Consider the following 17,388-nt stretch of genomic DNA (forward strand, 5'->3'; position numbering starts at 1 on the left):
GCCATTTATGATACCTTTTGATGGATGAAGTATGTAACAAAAACTTCCTGTTACATGACCGTAACTCTTCAATTTTGGCTTGAATATGGAAATATTTAGATTTGTATTAAAAGATAAAATCTATGGCAACTGAAAAGAATTCTAACATTTGTTAATTCGAAAATAATATTTCGTTAGCGACTTATGTCATTTTATATATTTTTTTAGAGATAAAACCAATCATATTAATTTTAGAATCGTATTCTATTGATACAACAATTTGCTTTTTGCTTTTTTTAACCAATATTTACCACAATTTTATGATAATAATATTAGAGAATATCTGAGTATTTCAGGTGTTAGTACACGCCCATGACAGAACATCAAATGAAAAATCTTTCAATTCTATTTATATTTTCTTTATAATTTTGTATTACAATTTGTTGATTATTGTATTTAAGTACAAGTTTCCATGACTGCTTGCTCCAATGATATGTTATGTATCGACAGTAGATCATTTTTAGAGCTTCGATTTGAAATCTTTTTCTTAGAGTTTTTCTTCAATGTCGAAGTTCATTGAAAAGTAATCTATTCAAAAAAACTTTCCCATCATGTGACAAAAGTCATTCTCAAAAAGCAATTTTACGTTGAAAAAATGCCTAACCCGTAATTAATTTTATGAAAAAAAATAATAACTGATAATGAAAAAATTTAAAAGACAGGACTTTTTAGCACATATATGGTATAAAATTTATTTGAGGTCATTTCAAAAAATTGTGAGTAGATATAACGTCGAAAAAATAACCCAAAAGTGGGAATTTTAACTTGTAGCAGAGGAATTTTTGAATACAAATGAGCAAACTTTTGAAATAGAATTTGCTCTATATCAGATGAGCTCCACACTGGTGAAATTTGGGGTGATTTTACCAACGATATCTCAAAAATTAGATTCTTATTAACTTCAATTTGCCGAGTTAACCAAAATGTTTTATGTGTATTAAGAGGATATTGGATAAGCATGCAATATCTACGCTTATTATACAAACTTGAGTTTTGATGATTATCTTGAAATTAAGAATTTAGGTTTGGAATTTTCATGTATCATCACGGCTGTATGCATATAAACAGATGTAGAGTAGTATGGCTATCAAAAATAACCCAGTTTTATTGAAAAATACGGGTGCTACAAGTTAAATTTATGCTACGGAGTTATTTTTCCGACGTTACAATTTTGAATGTTATAATTATAAGGGCATTCAATTTCGAAAGATTTAAGCAGCAATATTCTTGAAATTTTGCTGATGACTGATAGTACTGACAAGTTGGTCAGGAATAACTATATTATGAGCACTTTTGAATCAAATTCAAATTGTTATAGACCGAAAATAGATTTTTTCGGTTTTCTCTTCAAATAATTGAAAGAATGATACTATTATAGGTTTATTATATTATATAGCATATAATCATGCTATAGCCGAAAATTATAAGTTTTGAGAAGATTGAATATAACACAAATAAATTTGAATGTAGGTTAAATTGCTTGTTGTTTTTAATATCTATTTAATGAGAAATCCAATATTGCAAAATTCAAATTGAATGATTGAAAGAACAGAAAAAGTCATTCTTTTCAATTTCGAATATGTTTCATTGTATTTATAATTATATGGCAAATAAGATATTTAAACTTGATTTTTGAAGGAAAATTCACAAAATTGAATAAATTCAAATAATTTTTATTCAAAAATAAACTAGTTATTTGAGTTTAATACAAATTATCTATTCAAACTACAAAGTTTGTAATTTAAAATATTTTGTGAGATCAGATTGAATTAATTCAGGTTTTTTCAATTAATATTCATGACCATATTACGCATTTTCGAACATTCTAAACCAAATATATAAAAATGGGAGACGAATGTTAAATTTGCTAGACATGGGGAGTTGTCTGCAAAGTTTTAGCTCTTATCTCTAACAAAAAATTAATTTTTAAAAAAAAGACCGAATACGTTTCACAGCGAGAAAAAAATAAAAGGCAAGATAGAATTTTCTAGACATAAAAGTTGTTTACCGAGTTTTAGCTCTTATCTCTAACAAAAAATTAATTTTTAAAAAAATGACCGAATACGTTTCACAGCGAGAAAAAAATAAAAGGCAAGATAGAATTTTCTAGACATAAAGAAGTTGTTTACCGAGTTTTAGCTCTTATCTCTAACAAAAAATTAATTTTTAAAAAAAGACCGAATACGTTTCACAGCGAGAAAAAAATAAAAGGCAAGATAGAATTTTCTAGACATAAAGAAGTTGTTTACCGAGTTTTAGCTCTTATCTCTAACAAAAAATTAATTTTTAAAAAAAGACCGAATACGTTTCACAGCGAGAAAAAAATAAAACTGTACACTGATTTTAATTTTCATTTCCAGTCACTTTACTTATTATTTTTTCTTTTTTCATTTTAATTATAAATTATTTCATAATACGTTTATTTACGTTACCATTTTCTTTATTCTTTTGAATTCCATACTAGACACTTATAGAATATTTTGATTGTTAAGTACTTCATTAGAATGAATCCTTACAAAGGGTATGTCGATCGAATTTACCTAATTGGTATTTCCAATCAGATTGAAGAAGGTAAAATGACATGGGAAGAAGCTTGCACCCATGTTCCCATCACCCCAACCCTTCAATCAAATGATTTCAAATATTTAGATGTTTCAAAATCTTTTTTACAAAATCAATTTAGCTTACAGAATATCCCATTGCCTAAAGGCAAGAAAGGTCGTAGGGTCAATCCCTACGACCAAATCAAAGCTCTTGCTGTGATACATGACCACTGGGCCTTTCCCTGTGGTCAAACAAAACAATGGAAACGTTTGAAATTACAACAAATTGATGTATCTTATAGAGAAGTACGCAGATACTTCAAATAAAATCATTTCACCAAGACGCGATTAGAGCATGCCGGGCCAGAAACAGCAGTAAGATATTGGGCGCTTTCCCCCAATCTTATCTGGCACGCAGATGTTCATTATTTTAGGGGTGTTCGTGGCCAGTATATTTATGGCATATTCGACGATTTTAGCCGCAAAGTCCTAGCGTGTATACAAATACCAGATATGCTGGCAGCGACGACAGCGAACGTTGCGGCTTCCGCCTTCATTGAATTTGGCGCCCCTTATTGTTTCTGGACCGACAACGGTTCAGAAAATAGGGGCGCCTTTCAAGATCTACTTGATCTTTGGGGTCCAATGGCGGCATACAGACTCTCATTCTCCCTACCAAAATGGGAAGATTGAGAGATTCTGGCCGACATTGGAGCGCTGCCAAAGCATTCAGGCTATTCCTGCCTTTATTTGGGAGTACAATAATAACACACCGCATGAAGATCTCCCAATTAATCCATTAACTGGAACAAATTACACGCCAAATCAAATGTATCAGCTGAAACCGAAATACACAAATGCAGATACAGAAAGGTTGTGGCAAATATGGGATACAGATACAGGCATGACCGCTGTTGACACATTCACAGCGTAATAATAAACATAATTTTTTAATTTCATTTTTAACAAGTTTTTTAAATGTATGTAATGAATAATTCATTAGAATATGATAATGCACATTGTAACAGAATAGAACAATCACCAAATTTTTTTTTTTGAAATTAAAAAATAAAAGTAAAAAGTATAAAGTAATCTAACCAAAAAAGATATTTAAAGAATTTTGGAAAAAACAGAATAAGGATAATGATATTATTTTAGATACACAATCGATGTACTGAAGAATAATCCGGTAAAATGATGATATAAAATTAGAATATTTTACAAGTAGCTAAAAGAATAAAACTATAATATAAAATAAATGAAGTTTAATGAAACAATAAAGGTTAAATAAATAATAAAGATTTTTATTTTATATCAGTATTGAGAAGAAGTAACAGCTGACACTTGGTAGACAACTTCTTTATGTCTAGAAAATTCTATCTTGCCTTTTATTTTTTTCTCGCTGTGAAACGTATTCGGTCATTTTTTTAAAAATTAATTTTTTGTTAGAGATAAGAGCTAAAACTCGGTAAACAACTTCTTTATGTCTAGAAAATTCTATCTTGCCTTTTATTTTTTTCTCGCTGTGAAACGTATTCGGTCTTTTTTTTAAAAATTAATTTTTTGTTAGAGATAAGAGCTAAAACTTTGCAGACAACTCCCCCATGTCTAGCAAATTTAACATTCGTCTCCCATTTTTATATATTTGGTTTAGAATGTTCGAAAATGCGTAATATGGTCATGAATATTAATTGAAAAGAACCTTGAATTAATTCAATCTGATCTCACAAAATATTTTAAATTACAAACTTTGTAGTTTGAATAGATAATTTGTATTAAACTCAAATAACTAGTTTATTTTTGAATAAAAATTATTTGAATTTATTCAATTTTGTGAATTTTCCTTCAAAAATCAAGTTTAAATATCTTATTTGCCATATAATTATAAATACAATGAAACATATTCGAAATTGAAAAGAATGACTTTTTCTGTTCTTTCAATCATTCAATTTGAATTTTGCAATATTGGATTTCTCATTAAATAGATATTAAAAACAACAAGCAATTTAACCTACATTCAAATTTATTTGTGTTATATTCAATCTTCTCAAAACTTATAATTTTCGGCTATAGCATGATTATATGCTATATAATATAATAAACCTATAATAGTATCATTCTTTCAATTATTTGAAGAGAAAACCGAAAAAATCTATTTTCGGTCTATAACAGAATCAAATTCAAATAACGCAGAATAATTAGAGAAATTATGCTGTTTAAGTTATCATACAGTTTTATAAAGTTATTTTCGATTAATAAAATTTTCATAGAAAAATTAAAATCAAAATCATTCGAAAATTTGACACGAATTCTGTAAACTCCAAATACATTTTTCGGTCTATTTATGAAAATAATTAAAAAGATACATTATTCAAAGGCATTAGGTCAACAATTTCTATCAAAAAATAACAGTTACTAGATTAATTTAGTTTGCAATATTATTTTACAGATTTTCAATTATACAAATAAATTTATTCTTCAAATAAATGGAATACGAATTTAAATCAGTTTAGTTTCCAAAAAATTAGAATTTTCTTCCAAAAAAAATCAAATTGGAAAAAATTTCAAAAATTAATCTTGTTTCAACAAATGATACCCATCATAGATTGATTTTCAGCAATTAATTTTAATCAATATTTTATTTGATAATTTATTTATGGAAAATATGAAGGAACTTTTATTTTTCGGATGAAATCGGGATATTTAAAAGATTTTAAATGTTTTTGTTGATTACAGTAATTTATTATTCGTTAAATTTACATCATTTCAAATATTTTTGAAAGAATATTTTTGTTGTTCCAGATATAACTCATATAATAAATTATATATCATTTATTGATAGTTTATTTTATGAGGAACCTTTTTTTTAACTGAATGATACCCATGATAATTTGTATTTTTCTCAGTTGATTAATGCATGATTTTGAAAACGATTACCAAAGTATGCTTAGAGGTCTACTACCTACTGCAATATATCATTGATATTGTTAAATATTTAAAAATAAATATTGTTTGATTGAGAGTTTATTAAACAGAAACATTTTTAGGATAAAACAATCAATGTACATTCAATAATAACGATAGATCATATGGATCAGTATACTCGCAGCATGGTTGGGGCTGCTTTGGAAGACATTGATTTGAAACTTCTGCTATTTTATCGACAGGTGGACGATTTTGACTGGACATGAAGTTAAACCCATTTAGTATCTGAAGAATTGAGTCCCAATTTTCAGCATACCAGCACAGAAGGGCTGTGCGATTACGCTTGGCAAGTCTATCTATCTGTAAATTGAACTTTTCAATGGCAATACGAGCAAGCGTCATTAAGATCTCAGATGTAACATGAGTACCAAAATATTTATCAACATAATCATTGATGTATTGAATTTGATTTCCAGTACTACGGATTCGCTTCTGTATCATATCATTATCTCTAATGCTTTGGATTGTTTTCTTACGCTTTGGGCAAGTTTTACGAACCGCATTCATAGTCATGGACATGCTTCTAAAAAAAAATAAAAGGACTATTCAATCTGTTTTGAAAGGAAATTTGAATAAGATTGAATTAATTGAAGAAAAAATTCCAATTGATTAGAATAGAGGATATTGAGCAGTTATTTCAAAAATAATTTAATTGAATTTGATTAAAAGCTTTTGAATTCAAAAATTTCCCTGAGAATATTTTGATATCGTAAAATTTAAAAACATTGGCATATTATACAAAGAATGTAATAACTTAAATCATAATCCTTTATATTTTGAAATCGGTTTAGTTCAGAAATTATAAACATGTTCATTAAGGGTGCACACGAGAGGATCATGTAAACTTCAGAATTTAGAACCTTATTTTTAGGCATTATCTTGGCTACCTATTTAGGCTCGAAAAGCAAAAAATATCAAAAAATACAACTTGAGTCCATTATGACCCTTTCATGGAGGTGGTTTTTATCCGCTAGTATTTTCCCTTTGAATCTCTTTACAATTCGAAATCAAATTCAAACCTCAGTAGAAGAAAGGAAGAATCGACTTACTACGGTTGTAATACGAATAAATACATATATTTAATTATTTTTATTTACATAATAATTGTTTGAAGCTCATATTCCATCAAATTTTTAAATAAAAACATTAAAATGTTGAAAATGTTCATATATTTTAATAGGGTTTTGGCACTTTATTGAGGAATTACTACATACATAGTCGAACTGAACTTGATATTTTGAAATTTAAATTATTTATCAAAATTAAAATTTAACTTGAAATTTATAATTATTTAGTCATATTTTGCATAATTCTAAGTAGATTTTGTAAAAAATCAAGAAAGAAAAATTTTAACGTGCTTTATTTTTTCTTTTTTATAATAATACATATTATCATATAATTAACATATTCATAATGTTTCACCCTTTCAAAAATATAATCCTCCTCCTCTCAAATAAACGTACATACGGGTGGCCTCTTTTTTCAAAAAATTAAAATTTGAAATTTTGGGCTCAAATAAAGGTAGTCTCACGAGAAAACTGACGATAAAAATTCGATGAAACCAGGTGCATTGTATAGTAAACATATGTGGTAAATAAATGTCGATTAGCTTTGTAAAAAATATCCCACAGTTTTTGAGATCTTGAAAACGGCCATTCAAAAAGTCGAAAATTTTCCCGAGTTGTTAATGGGCAAGACAGTTTTTCGACAAATAAATCGTAAACATGGGGATTAAAATAAGGCGTTATATTACATATATGGTAAAGGATATGGATGTGAAGAGCGTTAGTAGAATGGAAAGACTTTGAAATTTTAAAAAATTTATCTGGACTAAAAAATTATTTGATTATAAAAAACATATTATATATCAATTGCTATATAGAACTATCATAACAGATTTTGGAAAAGCCGCAAATCCCCAAGCTGGAGAATTCATTAAATACTAATTATTCAGCTTTTTATCGTAAAGGAAGGTAGTGTAGTGATTGGGAACAATATGCTCTTTTTGAATCTAAAAGGCAACTGTTCAAATCATAACATCTTTGTTTTTTTTTTTCTTATTCTGCCATTATTGTTTTTCCTTGTTATGATTCAAATTAAAAATATTTTAGTAAAGGTATTTTGGACATCATTTTTTCACATTGTCTCAATGCAAATGTTTGAAAATTTTGTAGGCAATATGACAACTCTTTCAACATTTGTTCTCTTTTATTAACTCAAACAGATTTAGGATCTAATTTCATGCCTTCGAAGACATTTAAACCATCTTCAACATAATTTATTGACAAATTGATAACAATTACTCATGAATGTCGTAGATTTAATATCCTGTCACTCAACAACAAATTCGGGTTCAATAACAAAGCTCAGTAAAAACTTTACAGAAATTCTCCAATTTATTTTAGTGTCTTTTTGCGTCATTACGGCTGCATTTTCTTCTGCATCTGAACGCTGTGTTTGGAAGAAGACGAAATACAGAAACTTTCAACACAAGTAATCAGATTTTCTTGTATTTCATGTTAAAATGCTTCATCTCGCTAGGTATACGTCATTTATTGGATGGATTGTTAGCTTTGTGTCCAAATAGCAAAAAAAAGTATTAATTTAAATTTCGCATTTTGCATAAGTATACGCTTTAATTTATATCAAAACAGATTTAGATAGCTTAAAACAATATAGTTTACTCATAAATACATCTTGATAATTCACTTCTTCAATTTTCATAATCTTATATCCTGACCTATATCCTCTTATAAACCATATTTCTACTGAGATCTTCTTAAAGCATCTTTTTATCCCTATCTACGCCTCGAAACCCTATTTTTCCGGCGGAATATGAATCTTCGGGTCTCGCTGATTCGATTTCTGCAGTCAGATCGTAAAAATACCCACTACATAGCCTGATAATCTCAATTTAAGTTCCTTAATTTTTTTGAAAAAAAAATTAAAACTCCCTTATCAAAAAAACTGAGGAAGTAGATTTGAGAGTCGAGAGTTTGGATCTTAGCAACTAGATCTGAGAGTTTTATCATTTCCGGCATATTGGGCCGAAAAGGAGTGATCCGCGTAAGTATGAAAAAAAAGTGAATTTTGTTGTATGGTGTTTTTTATTATATCCGTTTCTCTCACAATTTTCAATAAATATTATTGTTCAAACGGAAATATAAATAAACAATTCAAAAATAAAAATGTAAATGTAAATTGAAAATGTATTATAAACATGCTAAAAAGCGTATATTTTAAACATGCTAAAAATTCGAAAAAATTCTTAAAATTCAAAAATCCTTTAATTCCTGAGGATTTTGGAAAAAAGTTTTTACATGAACATGTGTATATTATATGAAGTATATTGATAAGGTAAAAATCAAATTTTATTGCATATTCATCGAGAAAATAAACTAACGAATCCCTCAAAATTGAGAGGGTAATCCTCCTCCTCTCAAATAAACGTACATACAGGTGCACCCTTAATAAAATTTCGCCAAAAGATAAGAATACTTTTAATTATTATTGCAAATATCAGAATGAGATAAATATAAATTGTTTTTTAAAGCCTAAGAATAATATTATTCAATTTCAAAAATCAGTTTTTTTATAACATATTTAGCATTGCAATAATGACTATTATACATCAATAGTATTCAAACTTAAATTGATTGAAATTGATCGAATTGAGGAAATTTAGTTGGAATTTAATGAGCTGTGATCATACGATGATATTATTTAAATACTCTATCTACAATTTAAAAATTGAATAGACATATATGAAAATGTGACAAATTTGAGAATAATTTAAAAAATTTAAAATGATTCTGAGCTCATCAAAATATTTTCATTAAAACTTAAATTATTAATCGTATTAATGTCTTTTCTTTCATATTATGATGAAAATTTTTCTAACATTTTTCAATTCAAAAAACATTCGTCTTTAACAATAAATCATAAAATCAATATTTCAAGCATATTTTACCAAACAATTATCACAGGCGTAAATTTGAAAGACTTATCAATTTAATTATTCAAATCTTTGATTTATGTTTTTGGATAACAATACCCATTCCACTCTAAATTCGGAATAATTTTTTGAACTTATGTTTTGAGAGCAAAATTTGTCAATTCTGAGGAATCTTATATTATAAATATAAACATCTGCATTTATATAATTCTTATTCAAAGAATTTATCCATCATATCTCTCGACTTTTGATAAAGTCCGCTCAAATTATTAACATCATTTATTTAGACATTTATCTCTTAAATCTATTCTAAACCATACAATGCTCAAGTCTTATCATTAATTATCGATATTTATTAATACATTTTCGAATTTGTTATATAAAACATCATTATATTACTTTCTCTTCTATTAGTTTAGAATTTCAATAAGTAAATGATTTCAAATTCATTAGTTATTCTATTAAATCTCATAAAATTTTATTGAATCTTCTTACAATATGTTTAAATTGCCGGTATCAATCATTAATGAATCAGTGTTTGGATGTTAACTTTCATACATTATCGTTCTATCGAGTGTTTTACTAAAATACAGTCTAAGTTCAACAATATTTTTCTAATTTCTTATCAAGACTATTTTTAGGAATAACATCGAAATTGTTCAAATTGTACTATTTATTTCTTTGAGAAAATCATTTTCTTCATTGAGTTATATCTGATATCCTCCAAATTTGCAGAATTTTTGAATAATAAAGAGTTATTTCCTATTTCCGAATCAAATTAAATACTAATAACTAACATATAAAATCATAAAAGCCTGTTCGTTGTAGGTCTCAATTTTTCAAACCTGAAAAGTGATTCTGACATATGAATTATTTTGATCAATGTCTGTAAATTAACAAATCACAATGAAGTTGATTAAAATTTGAAAGATCTCAAAATGAAAAGCTATCGTTAATTTATAAACAGTAAATTATTTGCATTGTAATTATTTAAAAATTTTACTTAAATAAAATTTTGAATTTTTCATTCAAATTTATTTATTTTTTTTTAAATTCATATTAAAGCATAATATAAAATCTTGACATAAGGGTTTCGTTTTGCGAAAAAAACGTACAATACGCAATTTCGCTAAAAAACATTTAGCTAGCAATTTCGACCTTTGACTCCACTCAAGACGTCACTTTTTTAATTTTGCGGTATCATATTTTTGGAAAATCTTTATGAATATTATATAAAAAGTCTCTTTAATATCTATATTTCATATTTTTATCGATTTTTAAAGTTTTTGCGAAAAGTATTCAATTATTTTTGCTATTTGGTCGGGTAAATGTCAGATTTGCGACATTTTCTGATATGATATTCAGATTCTACGTTGATAATAATGCATATAGAACCCTCTTGCTATTGTGTCAAAATTGCGAAACCGATAGCAAAAATATCTCGCAATATCAAAATTGAGATATTGAGTGAATTATGCATTATAGAGATTAAAAATCTGATTTGTGAAAACATCTCATCAGTTTCTAGCTAATTCAAAAATCTTTACTATCTTATTCGATTAAAATGAAAAGGGAATAGTTTCATTATGCTTTAAATGACAGCCTTATAATATAATCATAGTTTTCGCTCAATATGCAGCATTTTTTTTTCGAAATCTATGGTCAATATCCTAAATACTGATTGCTTTGCATTCATATCTCTTACATTTTCTATACCCACATCACTATTCATTGCTATTCCTATCTTTTTCATTTTTGTTTGTTTCTCATAATTTCTCAAAAAACATGATAACTTGATATTTGTAAATATCATACTTTATAACGTAAATAAGAACTTGACCTATTAAGAAAAGCAGTAATGAAAAGAAAATCTGAAATTCATAAAAATTACAAGTTTCTGATGACAATTAGCTTAATTAAACCAGGTACAAGATTATATAATTGTATTTTCTATCCAATTATCCATATAATATCTTATCCAGAAAAAATAACTTGATCAATACCAAATGATTTTTTAACTAGTAAATAAAGTATTTTCTTTACACACACATTGTATATCATAGTTTTTTTTTGGTTTCGCAAAACATCCAAAAACAAATATGCTATAAAAGTGACAATTTTAGCAAAACGAAACCCTTACTTGACAATTTTAATTTCGTATTCAATTTTTGTTAACTATGCTTTCAAATTTTTGCAATCGTTTCCTGTAAGTTTGTTTATTCCTAAGAGTCAATTCATGCAAAAAATTATCGTCACTTTTTTAATTTTTCGCATTGTTCTATTTTTTTCATTGGCTCTTTTCGACAAAATTTTTTGTTTCTGTGGATCCTCCTGGGGAGCTATCAAATACACTCAAACAAACATTTTATAAAGTCCACAGAATTACCCAAAATAAAATTCCTGACATTACTATTTCCAGGTTTTCTATTAATGGTCGAAAATCATGCGCTTATAACTTTTTAGAGCCATATTATATATATGAAAGAACAAATTCGACTCAAGATAATAAGCAAACAACTTTTTACGAAATTTATAACACTCAGCTCATCCAGAAATATACAAAATTAGGGTATTCAATTACAAATGACTTAAATTCAAATTCATCGCTTCTGATTTCTTCTATTCCAGTCAATTTTTCAGATTATTCATTTGTCAACGAGTCTACAATACAAAGTGTTATATACGTCAGCACGCAACGTTATGTTTTATGTCATAGAATAACATTTAGATCATTTATACGCAATTTTAATGAAAAATATCAAAAAATTTTATTATTTTTTGTAATAATTTGCATGGTTTTTCGTAGAATTCCATTAAAAATACAAGCATTGAATGGAGAAAGCTTCTATCTTATGTTTACTTCTACATCTGGCCACTTTCTTTCACCTCTTTCTGAAAAAATTCCAATTGAGATACGAGAAGTCATTATTAAGAACGTACATGATCCGAAAGAATATTCTAACAACCATACGATCTATATTAAGAACAAAGAAGGCATTTCTGAAGCTTATAAGATCATTACAAAATATCTTGGCTTCGGAATCATCCAATGCCTTGTTATTCACAAGATTACACTCTCAAATGACTTCGAGGGCGAGTCTGTAGCCGCCGGATCCGTTTATTCATGTTCAATTTCTGATGAAAGGATTCCGACTCAAGCAAAGCTCAAATTCAACTACAACATGGAGCCAAGTATCTCTTTCGATGTTGTCGCCGATCGAATTCCCTGCAAAATCACGATAAAACCCGGTGATGATACAAATTTAAGTTTGGGAAGACAGTCATTGGAAATTGAGAAGATTATTTCAATACAGGAATCGATAATGAGACAAGGACTCAAAAATAAACCGAGTTTGTCACTTTTTTATCGATTATTAAATGAAATCCATACGAGAGGAGGGTTTACAGCTGTTGCCATATATATGATTGATGATAACGAGATCTCCACAGTGTATTCTTACATAGAGAACCCGAAGTTTAATGAAATTTTCCTTCAAGACGTTAAAAAAATTTCAAAAAATAATTTTAAAAAGAGTGATTTCGTTGATGGAACGTTTATTCGATACAGCATGTTTAACCAACGTGTTGGAATACACTCAATCGACGTCGAGAAAACGAAATATGTCTGTTTCTTGGCCGCGCCAGCTGATTCTCACATTATTCGAGGTATAGAGTTAAATTTACACGCCGTTGTAACGATGCTTATTGTTTATAATCATACGAAGATTTGCAGGAAGGAATTATCAGCTGATTTGCAACATTTCATTTATATTATGAAATCTGCAGGGAACATCGCGTATTTCGAGGATATCGATGGCAAAATATTATCTAAGACAGGAACAATGTTCAACAAAGAGTTTGAAACAAAGATATTTGATGAAATGCAAAAAAAGTTAGAATTATGCGTTGATATCGCTATGAATGAGACTTTATGTATTATAATGCCAATATGGAATACTCCTAGTGATAGAAAAATCATTTCTATCCTTAGAAGATTATCTCATGATAATTTATTGAACAAAGATGTGTTTACTACTGTTATTCAGGACATAACGGATATCTACTCCAAGTCTGTCTTTGATAATATGCCTATTCTCGAGTCAGTTCTCGGTGGAGTGATGATGCACTTCTCTAGAGTACTCGGAGATGACTTTTCCATCGAGAATCGGACTACTGTTAAATCGTTCTTGCATGAATTACCTCCAGAAAACTTCTCTTCCTTTACATATTCCTTAGAAAATAAAATATTACAAGAGTTTAAGAAGGAACGGAACCCAATGTTCCGGATTTTCCGCAAGAACTTCATCCCTCTTACATGTTCTTCAGTTCCGATTGGAGAAAAAGGAGATTTCTTTTTTTATCCACAGCCAGGCCTCGAAAAATCGATTCCTTTACTTATTACGTCATTCATAGGGAAGCGGAAAGAAGAAAACTACAAAGAAGTTCGCTTCTGTATGATGGATTTAATCCGAGATTCATTTCTTGACGTAAAAATTCCATCTACATCGATTTCCAACATTTCCTGGGAGATCCCACCATCTCTCAATGACTGTCCGAAGATAATTAACCACATAAAGTCAATGGCCGGCGTTTTTTACGAAAAAGATATTCCGAATTTCTTCAAAAGTGTCACGGAATCATTCCAATATGGTAAATCCACGATCCTTGTTAAACTCCATGAAGATTTCTGTATCAGGGATTTCTTAGTTACTGTCCAATATTCAGTTGCTGTTTTAACAATTGTTTTCATTTCATTTGAAGAAGAAAACAGTTTGTCATTGATTAGTTCTATGACTAAAACAGCATTAGACCCAATCAATCCAACAGGACACATATTCCCGTGGATCTACAATTACGGAGATTCCGGTGATTGTATCTATCAAAGTAAACCAGGTGGTTTGAAACCATCTCGTTTCAGTGATACAAGTTTTGTTCACGTTGTTTGTCGTGATCACAAGATTTTGCTTCGTAATCAGTTGGATTCCGGTAATTGCGACTGCATCATTATATTGTCATACGACCATCCCGCATGGTATTACGTGAAAGGACGTCGTGTTGGCGATGAAATGCACGGAATGTGTTTCATGATTCCTTCTGAGTACTTGTTTTACGGGAATTCAAAAGATCCAATCAAAGGAATCGTTAACACTCTGAAGAAACTTCACGAACGAATTGACTTCGATTTCCTCTCTGTCAAAGAAGAGATTCAATCAATTCTCGTCAACTATTACATAGAATAATTATTTTATATATATTTGCTTGTTTTTTATTTATAAAATGTTTATGTAATCAAAATTTAACATTTTTAACTTATAAGTTAATGATTATAATGTAAATTAATAAACGTTCCTAGTTTATAAAATGTTTTGTAGTCGAATTATTAATATTAGAATGCGAAGAAATGTCCCTTCCATGCAGACTAAAATTTCTTCCATTTTAAAGTTATGCTGACTATTGAGGTTGCATAATTTATTAAAATGAAAAACTTAAAAAAGTTGGAAGATGTATTTCTGATTTGAAGGCTTTTTCCATGGCACTCTGAGTTTAAAATTATGTTTTGAAGCAAATTTAGCATGTTTTGAAACATCTAATAAAAAAATTGAAAGAGAAGATGAATTTTGTCATAAGGAATTGCATCTTTGCATAATATAATAGCATGGTTTACCAGAAACCGTGGAAGAATTAAACTTGAAGAGTTTTAGTAATGTAATTACAATTTTTGGAAGAATCGGAATAGATGAATAATGAATTTCTTTTTATATTTTTGAAATGCTATAATGCAGAAAATTATGATATATCGCAAATTTGGTTCCATTAATTCAAGGCAAAATATCAAATATTGATTCACATATTTTCCACAGAGACACAAAAAATCCAAAATAGTAGGAAAAATGCATTCCTCTCCCACTTTATTACTTTTTCTTCTAATTCAAAATATAAATTATCAATTGATCCAGAAAAAGACATTCTTTGACTAGAAGTAGGGAAATTTCTAGAATTTACTTCAAAAGAATCAACTATATCCAGATTGCTCCATATAACATTTACGATTATTCCTATAGATATTCAACAACACAATAAATTGAGAGAATTCTCAAAATTGGGAGGTATGAAAAAAGAACCTTAAATGCGGGTCAACTATTCAAAGATATAGTTCCAGTTGTCTAAGTGTTCCTGGATCAACAATTCTATATGAATTCAATTCATTATCAATTTCAACAGCGGCAACAATTTCAACAGGAGGAGATATTATTTTTATGATTTCTCTTTTAATTTGATACTTTGGAGTCTATTTATTTGGACTGAACTATATGGGCATAATTGAACAAATTACATTGATTATCAATCATTTAGAAGAGATCTTTTCTCAGGTAATTATTTTAAGGTTAAAAACGAGAAGCGGTTTTAATTTGGGGTGGAAAGCATCAATGTGATAGAGATGGATGTAAATGAGCGGCCAAAATACAGAATTATATATGTACAATTGCACAAATTACCTTAATTGTCAACCATTTAGAAGAGATCTTTCACCAGGGAGATACAAACTTGAAGCATGGGGTGCACAAGGAGGCAATGTCACGTATGATGGAACATTATATGAAGGCGGTAAGGGTGGTTATGTCAGTGGTGAGCTCGATCTTACTCAGCAAACAACTCTTTTTATTTTCTGTGGTGAAATGGGAACTACTGAACAAGGAACATATCATCCAGAATATGGTAGTTTTTCTGGATATGAGACACGAAACACATTTGGTGGAGGAGGGCGAGGGTATGGATATACAGGTACTAAATTCTATCCATCATCAGGAGGAGGGATGAGTTTCATTTCGATTAGCGAAGCTAAAAATGAAAGTGGAATTCTTTTTGCCGGTGCTGGTGCTGGATCTGGTGCTGGATCAATAAGATATACATATGGTGGATATGGAGGAGGAGTTTCAGGAGGATCTGGATCACCCTGTGGAAATACGTGTGGTTCAGGTGCCACTCAAACAAGTCCTGGAACAAACACTCAAAATTCTGTCAGAAAAGGTGGCAAATTTTATGGAGGAAATTGTGGACAAGATGCTGGATGGTCTACAGGAGGTGGTTCTGGTTATTACGGCGGTGCTGGTGGAGGTGGTGCTGGTTCTTCTGGAGGTGGGGGAAGTTCATTCTTCGATACTTCATTTATCAAAAACGGAAAAACAATTGCAGGTTACGAAGAAATGCCTTCACCTTTTTCACTGACAGAAAATATCACTGGAAACCGAGGTCATGGATACGTCAGAATTACACCTCTTTGTGGCACTGCACCTTTACCCCGTTGTCGTGTTAAAAGATTCACATTTTTCCATTCCAAAAAAGGTTTGATTAGAATTCTCCACATACGCACATGTTGGAAATAAGTGAGCTATATACATATATTAATACTGAGTCTTAAAGCTAATTTACACAAGATTTGAAATTATTCTTAACTAATTCATATGAACCTAGCTTTGTTAATTATCATATATTTACATATGAGTACAATGAAATACCTTATCCTATATTTATATGTTTAATGAGAGCTAATCCAGAATAAGATATAAGAAATAATTTGAACTGTGAGAATATTCTGTGTATAGTATGTTATTATGGTTTAACGAAATGAGTATATGAGATATTAATGTATTAAAATATTCTGCTAAGCATTTTGAGTATTCTGAATCATTGATATGTTAAAATAATGTACTTTCATTAATGTAAGTAGAGTTACAATTCTGTAGAGCAGAATTTTATATTCCCTGAACTTGAGATAGTTAAATTAATATAAGAATTTTGATTTGAAGTCATAAGATAATAGGTTTGACACTTTTTACGGGCTTATAAAATAAGCCCGAAAAAAGT

General features: G+C 29.0%; 3 protein-coding genes across 3 annotated transcripts, besides 5 other annotated features; 2 read left to right on the plus strand and 1 right to left on the minus strand.

Annotated features, from left to right (window-relative positions):
* Positions 1–1,351: 1,351 nt before the first annotated feature.
* Positions 1,352–2,184: a mobile genetic element.
* Positions 1,352–2,184: a terminal%2Cinverted (terminal inverted repeat of Banshee-A1 transposon ID:TVAGG3_0224350).
* Positions 2,185–3,913: 1,729 nt separating this feature from the next.
* Positions 3,914–4,752: a mobile genetic element.
* Positions 3,914–4,752: a terminal%2Cinverted (terminal inverted repeat of Banshee-A1 transposon ID:TVAGG3_0224360).
* Positions 4,753–5,252: 500 nt separating this feature from the next.
* TVAGG3_0224370 (uncharacterized protein) lies at positions 5,253–6,087 on the minus strand (the record flags this gene model as incomplete). The annotated part of the gene is made up of 1 exon (XM_001312084.2): positions 5,640–6,086. The coding sequence occupies one exon, from the start codon at positions 6,084–6,086 to the stop codon at positions 5,640–5,642; it is 447 nt and encodes a 148-aa protein (XP_001312085.1).
* A 299-nt stretch (positions 6,088–6,386) lies between these two features.
* Positions 6,387–7,039: a mobile genetic element.
* Positions 7,040–11,802: 4,763 nt separating this feature from the next.
* On the plus strand, positions 11,803–14,762 carry TVAGG3_0224390 (uncharacterized protein; the record flags this gene model as incomplete). The annotated part of the gene is made up of 1 exon (XM_001312085.1): positions 12,375–14,762. The coding sequence occupies one exon, from the start codon at positions 12,375–12,377 to the stop codon at positions 14,760–14,762; it is 2,388 nt and encodes a 795-aa protein (XP_001312086.1).
* Positions 14,763–15,514: 752 nt separating this feature from the next.
* On the plus strand, positions 15,515–17,317 carry TVAGG3_0224400 (glycine-rich protein family; the record flags this gene model as incomplete). Its single annotated transcript, XM_001312086.1, has 1 exon — positions 15,999–16,907. The coding sequence occupies one exon, from the start codon at positions 15,999–16,001 to the stop codon at positions 16,905–16,907; it is 909 nt and encodes a 302-aa protein (XP_001312087.1).
* Positions 17,318–17,388: the final 71 nt, after the last annotated feature.

Source organism: Trichomonas vaginalis, chromosome IV (assembly GCF_026262505.1).
Source record: "Trichomonas vaginalis G3 chromosome IV, whole genome shotgun sequence".
Lineage (NCBI taxonomy): Eukaryota > Parabasalia > Trichomonadida > Trichomonadidae > Trichomonas > Trichomonas vaginalis.